This window comes from Copidosoma floridanum, unplaced genomic scaffold (assembly GCF_036245765.1).
Source record: "Copidosoma floridanum isolate Cflo_tuat_1 unplaced genomic scaffold, Cflo_Japanese_pri ptg000001l, whole genome shotgun sequence".
Classification (NCBI taxonomy): domain Eukaryota; kingdom Metazoa; phylum Arthropoda; class Insecta; order Hymenoptera; family Encyrtidae; genus Copidosoma; species Copidosoma floridanum.
In genome coordinates, this window is record NW_028321878.1 from 6,892,388 (window position 1) to 6,905,972 (window position 13,585).

Consider the following 13,585-nt stretch of genomic DNA (forward strand, 5'->3'; position numbering starts at 1 on the left):
AGCGCGCATTTGCATGGAAATATACATTTTTCAATCGCCGAATTGAATGAACCCACACGCGTCTCGGTGTGGCACTTAAAATCCAATCTAAATTGTAATCGCCCACTTGCGGGCGACGAGAGTCGTCTACTGGAAATAGTCATCGAGGGTCATTATAGACGTTGCTTGTACACGTACGTGGTACAGGAGCTTATCTTAAGGAGCTTTTTATAAGAAATAAAAAAAAAAAAAAAAAAAAAAAAGATTCTCACCTCGGGTGCTGCGAGCGAGCCTTGCTGTTGCGAATGTAGATGATGCTGGCGACGCCGACGACGACCAAGATAAGGGCACAGGCACACGTGGCTGCTACGTAGAAGGCGTGGTTGCCGTTCGCCAGGGGCCCGGCCTCTAGCTTCACCGAGTCGTTCTTCGACTGCGTCCGGATGCCTGTGAAAATCATCGTTCGAGTTTATGACGTCGACCCTCGTTTGTAGACTAATAACTTAGATTACTTTCCCTCCATATACTCAAGATACGTCGCAGCACATTTTTGGCGATATGAAAAAAAAAAGAGTATGATATATGATGTTGGCAGGGTAAAAAAAAAAAAAAAAAAAAAAAAGAAGATAGGGAAATTCGTCGCACACGAGACTCACGCCTATTGTTCTTTTATGTAAATTTTTACGAGTGGGCTACGTTGAGTTCTAGGAAAAATTGCGAGCCCCTCGTAAAAGACGTTCCCTCCTCCCCCGAGATGGAGAGAATGATGTTTGCCAAGTGACATCATTACCGAAAAAGAAAGAAGACCTTGCGAGGAGGAGAGCAAAAAAAAAAAAAAAACAAAAGCAAGTCCAAGGACCGAGCGTCTTTTCGCTGCGAAAAAGCACGAAACCTTGGGCGGCGAGTCCCCCCAAAGTCCCTTTACCACCTGCAGCAGCGCGTAAAAGGGCAAATCCAAAAGAAAAAGGGAGAAAAGTAAAATAGAGGAACGATCTAAATCGCCTTGGAATACATAAGCTAGGATAAGAGGAAGGGGAGAAAAAGTTTGGCGTGCGGGGTGCTTGTGTCGCGTCGTGGTGCACCTTTGTCCGGTGGCGATGGATTTTTTTTCGTCGTGCAGCACCAGCAGTATCGTATACGTATACACCGGGCCCGAGGCAAAGGACGGAACTCAAAGACTTTTCCTCGCGCCTAACGAGTTCCGCGCCAGAGCGATATTCTACGCCATTCTTCCTCCCCCCCTTCCCTCGGCCTTCTTTGCCATACCCAGAACTTGGGCTCCCTACTCTTTATCGGGCTTGTTTTTTTTATTTTACCTCTTCGTAGCACCTTGCACTCCTGCCTAAAAAATGAAAACTCCTGCGCAATTGTCTTTTTTTTCCCTCCTCCCTTTAAATCTAAACAACCCAAGCCAAATGAAGCGTCTCGCGAGAAAACGACGATTTCGGTATAATTATTTTTAACAGGAACGGCGAAACTGTTAACGCCTATAGCGACGCTTTTTACTATTGTTCCAAAGTATTTTTTACTCCTCATTTTTAAACGAATGAATCGCATCCTTGCGAGAACCAATAAATCGGAGAATAATAACGAGGACCAAAAATATAAATATAAGGTTTAACGGATAAGGTAACAATAGAAAGATAAATCGCGTCTCTTGCAGGTATACGTAAACATATATTGTGTTCGGTACGTTCAAAGCAACAGCTGCTTTTCTGCAATTCGCTTCATCAAAAAAAAGAGTACCTACTTGTAAAGTGCCCCTCGTGTGTCGCATCCGCTGACTTTCGGCCTCTTGTAAGGTGGTGCACGTAAAACACGAACGCGACGACTCCCAACGAGCACGGCAACAAACTGCATAGGAAAAAGCGAGAAGTCCACAGAGGTACACAATTTTCTGAACATAAAGTATCAAAAAGCGCCTGAAACTCGATTTTAATGCAACCCCCCGCTGAGGTGCACATTCGCTCGAAAGACCACCACCACCACCAGCGCAACGGAGTCGATAAATTTTAGATTGGCAGCGCCTTTCCGCTTCGATACGCCCGCCCAGGGGATAAAGAAAAGAAGAAACAACGCCGCACAAAGGAAAAGTGTATGGTAAGTGGGCGAAAACGGTGTTATTAATTTTCCCCCGCGCATATAGAGGCACGGCCAACCCCTTTGAGCCCCTCCCCCCCCTCCTAGGCTACGCCTCGAGAGACCGAAGGCTCTCTTTATCGCGAGCATTTTTTTCCCCCTGTCGAGCACCCCCGGCTTTCCTTGGCTCCGTATGCGTGTGTACCTGTGTAAGCCGGCTGAATTTCTCGATCGAGTAAATAACTCGTTTTCGCACCGGCGAGCCAGATGAGGCGGTAGAGGTGGAGGAAGGGGCGGGATGGAAAATGTAAGAGGTGTACGGAGGGCCAGAAGAGCGGATTCGGGTCGGGAATGTATACGCTGTTCCGGAGGAAGGGCTTGCCCGAGAGGTTAAATGTATAAATCGCCGCAGGATCATGCAGCTCCGGCCGTGCAGCAAAAAGAAGGGGGGGGGGAAGGTACTCCTCTTCCGTACTTAGCCTCGAGCTTTCTACTTAAAAGCCCGTCCGTGGGACCCGGGCTTCGAGCGATGGGGGCTTTTTCCGCGCCTCTACCGACGAATTATGAGATGATTCGCGCTCGAGAGGAGACGCGGGGTGGGATGAGCGTATCTTCTTCCGCCTCCTCTCCTTCTTCTTCTGTCTTCCTTTTTGTCCGAAGCTGATGCTCGTGGAAAGAAAAAAACTAATTGCCCGAGAGCGAGTTTGGAAAGGAATCTTAATGAGGGCTTGTTTTGGGCGGAGGATAAATTGTTCGAGTGCTACTTTTTGTGTGTCTGCCGTCTCCCCGTTGTTCCTGGGTTTTGTGCCCTCGTAGTTTGCACTGCTGCCGTGTTCCTCGCCACCGACTGTTTTTATTTTTTACTCCTCGTCTCGCGAGCTTTTATTTGAATTTCATTTCTACGGACTTGATCTCAATCAAAAATCTCCGCGATTTTAATTGAGATTCTCGCAATCCTTTTGACACCCTGCAATCCGGTAAACAAACACGTGGCAATCAGTTAAAAAAAAATCAAGAGTCCACCAATCGTCAGCAGTTGGTAAAAAAACCAACTCATGTAATTTATTCGAAAGCGTAGCGAGAAGGAGACGAGTAATTCGCCCGCCGGCCGTTCGTCCACCCAATAACCCTTTGCTCCCCTTCCACGCCCTACGCAGCCATCCCTCGTACGCGACGTGCATCCCGTCGGCATCGGTGGGGAGGAAAGACGCCCAACGCGACGATGGTGGTGGCTTTGATAGCGGCACGTTAAACGAATTGGCTCGTCGCGCGAATAGCTGCACGCGCTCGCTCCAAACGAACTCCTCTGGACTCCGCGTCCTGTGGTATCTTCCATCTCCCGCACTTCTTTTCCTCCCTCGAGCTCGAGGTGCGCGGCCGAGTGGAAAAAAGCCCCAGGATTGTCGGGCAAAGCTGGCAGGATTCTTTTGCGGCGCACTAACTGGGGATCGGGTGTAAAAGATCGAGACTCGTGTTTGCGCTCGAGTCGAACAACTTGAGACGAAAACTGTTTTTCGATGACGCGTTTAACTGTCCCTTCTTGGGTGAAATTTCAAGCAACAAGCCAAATTTTTTCCGATCCGAACGAGGGGTGTACTTTAGTGCTCTACATAGCTTACAAGAGCAAAGCTCACAGGTAAACGCTTGCACGTACGAGGAGGGTATATATCGGGGAAAAAAGTTTTCCTCCTCCCCTCCTACCCCACATACACAGAGATAGCCGTGTACTTGGAGGAACGGTGACCTAGCCGCCGAGATTTACAGCTTTGCGGGAGTTAAGGTGCGCAGACGGATTAACGCGTGTGTTGGGTGACCCTTTTTCCTCCAGCTGCGACTTTCTTGATATCGCTTTCGGGAGGGGGAAAGAAGAAGAGAACGAATTGTTGCAGCGAAAAAAGGGGATGAAAGTGTACTTACACTCTTGTACCTTTGATGGAAAAAATTGTCTCCGATCGTTGCATGTGTGTTTTTGTTGAAAGTAAAAAAAAAAAAAAAAAAAATATGTTATAAAAATCGTATCAGTACAAAGGGTTGTAATAATCTTTCAAAGACGACGCTCGCAAGCTTTTATTACCAGAGAAGGAGAAGAAGGAGAAAAGAGAGGGAGGGGGAGACGACAAAGAGGAGATTCATCAGCAAGAAAATATAAATCTCTTTTCCGTGGAGGGCGCGCGAGTAAAAACGCCAGAGAGAAAAAAAAAAAAAAAAAAAAAAAAAAGGAGAATCAAAGGAAGGACCAAAAAACGCATGTGCGCCCTCGCCCCATCGTATGGGTATAGGCACTGGTGTGCTTTATCGCGCAGTGGTGCCGACAGCTAATCCAAAGAGAGCCGAGCCACCTACCTCCTCTGTATCTCTCTCTCTCTCTCTCTCTGCTCCTCGAGAGTAGCGTTGGGTACACGAGGGTACCTCTAATTCCAGAGAGCTCCTTATGAATCGGAGCCGCGCGCAAGAAAGGGAAGGAGATCTCTGTAGAATCAGGCTTCAACGGAAGGGCGGCTATCCGGCTCCTCCATCGAGGATTCATCCTCCAATATATATCCCGGACTGTTGAGGAGCCTCTCGACCGCGAGATTCGATTATTTTCGCAGGGGGGCCGTCGCGAAAGATACGAGCCCCACCGCTACCAAGGAAGGGGATCCGCACGGATTTTCCGAGAGCACACCCGATCCTTGCGCCAATATAAGGAACAGGAGAGGGAAAGGGGGGGCCTAGCAAATAAATCCGGGCAAAAGTGGTCTCTCCTCTGCAGCTACGCTGCAATCCCGCGCGAGTTATAACGTCCCGTGCACCGAGCCCCCTTTTGCCGGCCTCGAGAGCAATAAAAGCCAGTCCCGGATAATGCTTTTCAATGTTGCGCCGCTCGTGCGCGCTAGAATTTTTCTCCTCTCCTTTTTTCGAGCTTTCGAAATTATTTATGGCCTTTTTTTTGCGGACCAACGGCACTTTATTAAAGGGTGGGCGAAGAGTATCCGCACTTCGTGTCGTCTAAAAAAAAAATCAGCCGTAGGAGATGGTTACTTTTCAAAGAGTCGCGATGAAATACCAACATCCACTCGGAGCGTATGACAAAGATGTACACGCAGACAACTGAGCTGTGAAAAGCAATTTCGCCGAGGAGGGTGTCTCACTCGATTACCCTCGCGTAAGTGGATCCGCTACAGGTAGTCTTGGCTTGGAAAATTTTTTCCTCGATCCTGTGAACGAAGGAGGACCGGCACGGCAATGATGACTTATAAAATCCCTTCCGAGTGCCGGTGGTAGTCGCGAGATTTCATTTCGGATCGCTTTTCGTTTCTCCTGGGCTCGGGTAATCGGATCCTCGGCGTTTCCGTCGACTCTCGCTCCGTGGAGCTATCCATCGGCTTTTCCTCCTCGAGACTCTCTCCACCAGCTCCACGTCTTCGATGTCCGCTTCCCTTTGCGTTGCGCCCCTCCCCGCCACTTTTATCCCACTTTTCGTCAGTGACGACTTTTGTCGCTCTACCTCCCCCCGAGAGGCTGCGAGCAGGTCTTGACGGCTTATTAAAACTTCTTGGACCGAGGGCGTTTAATGAAAGGTGTATTGCTTTCGCGTCGCTTACACGTTTTCGTCGACGGCTCGCAACTCGCTCGCTCGTTCGCGTAATTGTGGCCGTCCCGCTCGTGTATACATCTATACACCCTCCGAGGTTTTAATCAAACACTTTTCGCCCGTGCACTCTCCGAGTTATTACTTTTTCAATTACCGGCCGCCGTGGTCTGTTTATTGTTATTATGTGTACTTTGCTCGCCTCCTTTCGCTTTTTTTGTCATTTGGACAAACAAAAAAAAACCCCCCCGACTATTTCCACAGTGCGTCATCGGTAAAAATCAAGTTTATCGCGATTTTAGGTGTCATTCCCAAGTTCTACGAATCTTTTTTAGTTTGACGTTTTAAAAAAAGCTTTTCTATGTCAAAAGAAATTTTCATTGGGGGGGATTAGTGAGAAAAAAGCTCTGTATCGCAAAGCAATAATTCTGTAAAATCTTTGTTCACGGATACTTAATTGTTACAAGTAAAAAAAACTAGAAAAAAAAGTAGTTGCAGCGTACGCAACGTTGCTCCGTTTGTTCTCACCTTTCATGCATATCTTGTTCCTCTTGAAGACGAGTATCGTGTCGCTGAACTTGGTCTCGGGTGGCGCGGTGACGTTGAGCTTGATGGCGACCTTTACCTCGGCGCTCTCGAGGCCCGAACACGGCAGTCTTATCGCAAAGACCTGCTGTTCAACGGGCACGTGGCCCGTCGACGAGACGTTTACCTTTGGAGGCATCAGCGCCATCAGGCTCGATCCGTAGCCCGTCACGCCCCTCATGTCGTAGTCGATTTTCAACGAGTACGCCAGCTGAAACACACAAGGTTCATTTTCCTGTAGCTTCTTCTTTTTTTTTGCTTCACACAGTGTCAGCTATGTTTGCTATCTAGTATATCACAATATAGTTATGTTTTGGTGTGGTCGTAATTATTCATTTTCGCATGATAATGAAGAAGACGATTCGTATGGAGTTTTTACGTCTTTGTTTGTTATACTTTTATCAGGGACTACTCTACATATGATAAAATTGTTTTAGTTATCTTTTCAACGCATAAGGTACGCTACCAGCATTCTATTATACAATTGTAATGCAAATTGCTCGCTGAGCCGAAAATAAAATCCTCAAATTCCCGCGCAAGTTGCGGAAACGTTTTCACTCTTAATCCGAAGGAGAGAGAAAAAAAAGCTCGCTTCGTGACATCCGAAAGTTGGCTGGCTGGTGTACACGAGAGAGGTCAGCACCAAGGAAATAAAACGGGGAAAAGAAAGAACGGAAGAGGCAAAAAAAAAAAAAAAAAAAAAAAGAAAAGAAAAAAAAAACAAAGTACAAAACAAAAGAGCGAGACAACGGCGGTGGAGAGTCGTCGTGTACAAGCCGCCCGGACAAATTCAATTAATTACGAGAGGGAGGTAAATTAATCCCAGAGCCCTTGCTGCCGGTACACGTTGCTCGTGGGTACACCTATACCCCGCTCACACGACCCTCCGAGCAGGTGGTCTCTCCTTTCACGCGTCGCTTTTTCATTAAGACGCGCGAGAAGTCAAGCCTTATCGCCTCCACTGTTACACACACGCTCCGAGGGATCGACGCACGTGGTACTTACGGACGCGCGAACGTTGCAAAGCAGTTTGCAAAGCTAAAGTTACCAAACGAGGTTACCTCGGAATATATACCTACGGTGAATGCGGTGGACTGAATGTCGTAGCTGTCTTCCCGGTGTTTAATTTTCCCCGCCTTACACGTATTTTAGATGACGAGACGAGAGAACAATAAATCCATAGTTTACCCGAACGCCCGAATAAACACGTTGGGTGGTTCCTGCGAGCCCCAAGGCTTAAATGCCCGATTTTTCCCATAATGTCCACTCCGAGATTCGCGTAATAGCGCAAAAATGTTTGTTCAAGCCGTGTCTCTCTCTGCTACTCTGCAGCAGCGCACACCCCATGATTCGGGGGGGTTGGCTACGCGAGCATATTTCCCCCCTCCCCTTGCTCTTCGCTTCCTCGGCACTGAAAGCTCCGCGCTCTGTTTGCAGAACAAACTTTGCCTCCCTGCACATATATACACCTACACCCCCTCCCACCCGATCTCCATTCATCTGGCCTCTCTGTCCCGCTTTTCCCTTTCTTGGGCTTTGCGCTTTTCCTCTCGTTCGATGTATTAAAAGCTCTGAATTCGCCGGGGTTAACGAATCTTTCTCTCTATTTTTTTTTTTCCTCCTCCTCCGCTACTGCTTCCCTTCTTTTTTTTGCGAAGCTTTCGGTTTTTTTGTTTTATTTTTCTTCTCTCCGGTGTTCGTTTTTACAAGCACCGCGCCGAGAGGATCAATTCACTTACATGCACCGAAGCGGCTTCGTTGGTTCTTTTTTTTTTTTTTTTTTTTTTCTTCTTTTTCCATTATCATTACTTTTTATGAATACACCAGAGCTTTTACGCGCTCGCTCGCTGCTGAGTCTGCACTAATAATCAAATTACTGGATTAATAACCGTTCCGTTTTGATATACCACATATTATAATGCGTTTACGTTGTTCAATCATCGTTTTTATTTTCTCGGATGGTATATATATATATTCTTTTCGGCAAATCTCGCAAAATCTCCCATGGCCGAGGAATTTTCATATCCGCTTGACCCCCATTCGACTATTGGGTTTCACCCCACGAACGATTTCCTTCCAGAGTAAACGATCGCAATAATTTATCGAGCCCCTGGAAAAAAAAAAAAAAAAAAAAAAAAAAAAAAAAAAAAACAAACAAGACGAGTAAAGGCTCATCGATACACGAATCGGCTTTCCCATCGAGTCATCTCGGCTGAGCAGTTTTTGAAAGAGCCGGAGTCAGAGGCCCGAAAAAAATGCGACCTATGCCCGCACGACCGCACTTTAGATACAGGGAAAAAAAAAAAATCAAATTAACCGCAACCCCTCGGCCGCGGAACCCCCTTCTCCTCGAGGCTGGCACATCGTTTCCCTCCACCACCGCACATTCATACATGTATGGATGAAAAAAAAAAAACAAACCCCGTGTGGAGAGGGGTGGGACAGAGGAGATGGATTGATAGCCGAGCCGCAGAGCAGCATCAGCAGCCACCTCCATCTCCCGCATATATGGAGCAGTAGTAGGGAGGAGGGAATAAAAGGGGAGAGGGGGACAACTCGCGTGTCACGTGCCTCCTCGGCACGCGTGCATCACCAGAGAGACCGCGTTCCTTCCCCCATCGGCACGCAATAACGAAATGCCATTAGACTCTTTTCTTTCCTTTTTTTTTTCTCTCTCCCTCCTCCTCCTCCTCCTCACCCACGGTGTCGTCCCTTTGGCGGTGGTGCTAAAGTTACGAGTTTAGATTCGATCCAAGGCATCCGAGGGATTTTCCACGGCTGTAGCCAGTCAACAGTGGCGACTCGTCGCCTCCCCATCCCCAAAGAGAGAGAGAGAGAAATTAAATTCGAGTCTTTGACGGAAGCGTTTCTCGCGCCGGCGTGTAGAGCTCCGCCACCGAGATTGGCTTGCCGGGAATTCGTTAACGGTCCTTCGGAATCGCACCCTCCCTCCCTCGTAGCTTTTTTCGTTCGCGTCCTTTTTAGCGGATTGCTCGTTACTCTCCCTCGCCCTCTGTTTTCCCGATAAGACGTCGATCAGCCGTCCTCTGACAGACGCTTATTGGCCTTCCGTGCCCCCTCTCTCTCCTTCACGCGCAGCCTGTCAAAGGACTCTAATGGATTTTCAATTGAAACGCTGCAGTTCCGCGGTTTTCGCTTGTCACCTATGGCTCTTTGTTTTTTTTTTTTTTTGTTTTTTTTTTTATACTTCATTTCATTTCGTGAACACTGTGGGTTACTCCGGTTACTCGAGGCTTCATTAGAATCCTCGACCGTACAAGGCCCCGGAATTCCGAGTATTTTGATTTGGGTTACATGTCGGCGAGTAAAGTGCACGCACACTGTAATATTATCGGGTTTAATTTCAGTGCGGTGTGCGTCCCTTAATGAATATTTGGAGAATCCGAGTGCAGGGGCTATACATGGTCCCGTGGTCTCGTTGAATTTAATTTCGATTGTCCCCGTGTGTGTTCCTCCGTTTAATTCATCCGAAAACACGTGCGACGTCTGGCGCGTGACGATCGATGTTTCCCGTGCGGCTTATTACTCAAAATACCACACGTGTATAGATACACCTGGTCATATTTTTAACAAGGACTAAGATGTTTTCGTACCGCTGAGAGAGAAAGAGAGTCATGCAGTTCGAGGGGAGCAATCATCGTAATGTGTGTACGTACGCATCCACTTTCTCTCGGGGAGCTTCACCGAAAGAACCCCTTTTCGGCAAACAATGACGCTCCTGAGACCATTACTCCGCAGTTTGATATGTTTGAGCGAAAGGGGGAGTACCTCGGGACGTTCGCGTGATTCCGAGTGCTCGGTAATAATGTTACTAGCGATCCGGTCGCGTGCCTCGACGGTTGGAGCGAAGAATCCGTTACTCACCGAGTCATCCGTCGGCCATTATAACCGGCCGCGGCCGTGGTAATGGATATTGGAAGGTCCCGAAGATTTTTGCATGATAATGAACCAGGGAACAAGCGAAGCCAAACGAAGCCGATATCGAACGATTCGAGGCGGGGAGAATATATTTCGCTCTGGTTAGAAACAATGGCCGCGTTAATTGCCAAGCCCAGGGGCTGTCGCTGTTGTTTCTGAAGTTGAATGGGGATGTTTTGCCGGCACGCGGCGTCATCCCATTTTGCACGGGTATTTTTATCAGTTGTGAGTCGCCTCTGTCGAATTTATGCTCATTGTGCGTTTGCGTACGGTAAAAAATCGATTTCCCGTCGGAGTGAGCGCGCCATGGACGTCCGCGATTTTCACTCAATAACAACGACGAGTGTACACATGTATAGATACGAGAAAGTTTTTTCGCATTGAACGTCAGCTAAAAGCTAAAAACAAACCACAACAGCGTCGTTACCGTGAGAGAACTGTCGATAAAGTGCACGCAGTTCTTTTCACTCATTACGTGCGGAGAAAAGGTAATTTTTTTCTTTTTTTCAATTAAAAAACTTCAGCTCGAATAAACCGACTCTGGCTGTACAAAAAAATAAACAAACGGCAATTGATGAATAAAAACCATCGGTAAAGCTTCACTCCGGCAAACGCACACCCTACATCGTTTTACATGAATCGCAACCGAGTTCAATCGATTTCCACGACCATACCGCGGATTTCCAAAAAAATTCCCCCCCCCCCTAGAAGCACTTTATCCTTTCCCCCTCAACCCCTGGAGTGCAGGTGGTCAAACACCATTTATAAAGATAACAATTTGAGGGCCGTTCGCGGGTGTAAACGGCACTTTTTCACCGCCCAGGTGCACACGAGCCCTCTCGAGCACAAACTCGAGCCAAAAGGAGAGAAAAAAAAAAAAAAAAAAAAATGGCAAAGAGATAGAAAACAAGGAAGCCCGCGAAAATCAGCTCAGAGCACGCGTATACGTTATACACATGGAGAGGCTAGACGACGACGCCTTTAATCCCCAATATATTAGTCCTCAGCCGCGTTCAAAGGTATATACGGGGCGGCCTCCCCAAAGCCGTTTAATTATTAGCTGTGGGGCTGTAGGGCGCAGATAGAGAGAGGAGCCTGGCTGCACGCGAGAATAGAGGGACCGGCTTGTTTGCTGCACCCTCGGCGTTAACGCGCCATACGTATATATACATATACCCACCTCTGTAGCTTTGCTTGACAATATACACACGTATATATGTATATACGTGTACACGGGGGATGCAAACTTGACTATACTCTCGCGCGTCTGTCCGTTGAGGCGTCGTTTACCGTCTTGTGTCTGCGGTGGCCCGGGGACGACGACGTACGCATTGTGCCCATTGTCCGCCGGTAAAGGTAAAGGCAACTTCTCACCTGGCGCTTTATCTTCGGCTTCCTTTATCTGGTTTGAATGCCTTTTTATTTGCCGGCTTGTTTCTACTGTTTTGCGGCCTCTCCGTCTCCGGCGCAAACAGCAGAAACCAACGACAAAAAGGGGTGGGAATGGAGCTGACTCGAAGGTTTTTTTTTTTTTTTTTTCTTTTCATCGCGTCTCTCTGTTTGCAGCAGCGGTAGACGACGACGACGACTGAATGGAGGAGCTACAGGGCGGTTGTTATTGTGTCGCGGTGTGCCGGGCTCTATCGGTTTCGCGAATTTAATTAACGCTGCCTGATAATGCGAAACTTTCGAACTCCCCCTCCTGTCAACTGTGCGCCCATACACACCCCCTTGGGTGTACGTACACCGAATGTACACAGCGTGCTATCGTTGCCATTGTTATATTATAGAACTCCGTCTACTGTTGTTCAAAATGGCACACTCGCGAATTGTACGTAGATGTCGTTTTAGGTGGTGCGAGTGGTATTTGAGATAGTCTCACAATTATTATTTCCACTGCACTGCAGAAAGCAAAGAAACAACTGAATTGTTTCCCCCATCCCCGTGTCGGAGTCAATCGTCGATCGAAAGCTCTCGAAGGGCTTTTTTTTCCATTCTCCGATATAGTCCAACAAAATACCCTGGCAAGCGCATTCCATTGTCTTTCTTTGGTACACGGCAGTGCATTTATCGACGCCTGCGCTGTATTTTTCATTTATTTGTCAAACAGAGAGGCCGTGCTTAACGGCTTGTTTACCGTCACCTGCAGAAAAGTAGACAAACGAATAATCAACGCCCCCGTTCGTACACATGCATACACACCCTCAGCCAGCCAGTCAAGTTTACCCGCTTCGACGTATACGCGTATGACATGTGTATATACAACACACGTGTGGGTGTATATCCTCCCCCGCACCCCCTACACGCGCGGTTCTCAGCTTCTCAGGCGAGTTTACGTACACGTGGATCGGTACTGTGTGTACCTACGGATACATCCTCGTCCCTCGCGTTTCGGGGAGGTCTGCAGTGCACCCTCTCTCACTCGTATCTATATGTACGAGTGTGTGTGTGTATTATGTATGCATATGTATAGCCGCGGGGGGTGACAGAGGCGCGCGTCGACACGTCGCTCCGTCGTCGGGTGAGAGAACTCGGGTATAATAACGTCGCGCCACCGACAGCTGCAGTAGCAGCCACCTCGACGAGCGCACACATATAATCTACCCTATATGTAATACGTACATGCGAATGTATGTGTATATACATACCGAAGTATTATACGAAGTGTTATACATACATACACCCATATATATATATGATGGGGAGAGAAAGCACTGCTTTGCACAGCCTGGCAAACACGGAGCCGTATTTCGGACGGATAAACGCCGGCGTTTGCCACCAGCTATATATTATTATAGGTGTGAGCCTATATGAGCCATGTATGTATGCCACTGTACGTATATACATACACAGACATATCTCTCACAGCTTCTCGTGAGTGTGCTACATGTACCTTATGTACATGTACATACATGGTTGGTCGCACTGTAGGGCGTTATACACGTCAGGTGTGAGTACGTGGTTGTATATGTACTCAGACGCCCCCGTGTGCGGACTCTCCGACAATTTCGCCTGCACTCTCCCTCCGAGTGGCTCCATACTCTTTGGTATGTGGGTTCGCATAAGAGCTTCATACGCCGTACACGGAGATTTCTGTTGCGAGCTCGAGTGTATATGGTTTAATTGAACGAGTACTCGTGATTTAATTCAATTTTTACATTTTCTCTTTTTCACAATAGTTACGACATCGCATCGCTTAATTGGTCTTTGTTTTTTTTTTTTTTCCTCGTAGTTATACAATTTAAAACAGGAAAAGGTTGAATTGCCCTTTTGTTCAACAGAGCAGTTGGTTGGGTACGCTTTGAATCGATCGGTATGGAGATATAAATGTCATGAAAAAAGTTGTGCACTCGTTAGTTACGCGGAGTCATCCATATGTGCCGTGGCGCGACGACCGAACAGCGCTACGCCGACGCGAAACTGTTTTTGCGG

At 47.6% G+C, this 13,585-nt stretch overlaps 1 protein-coding gene across 1 annotated transcript in view; it reads right to left on the minus strand.

The window, feature by feature from the left end:
• LOC106643727 (inactive tyrosine-protein kinase Dnt) overlaps window positions 1-13,585 on the minus strand; it is a 67,403-nt gene that overhangs the window by 13,668 nt on the left and 40,150 nt on the right. The window contains exons 3-4 of the mRNA XM_014358971.2: window positions 6,158-6,425; window positions 252-426 (exon numbers count right to left, since the gene is read on the minus strand). Of these exons, the coding sequence (XP_014214457.1) occupies window positions 252-426; window positions 6,158-6,425 (443 nt within the window). The remainder of the gene's footprint in view (window positions 1-251; window positions 427-6,157; window positions 6,426-13,585) is intronic.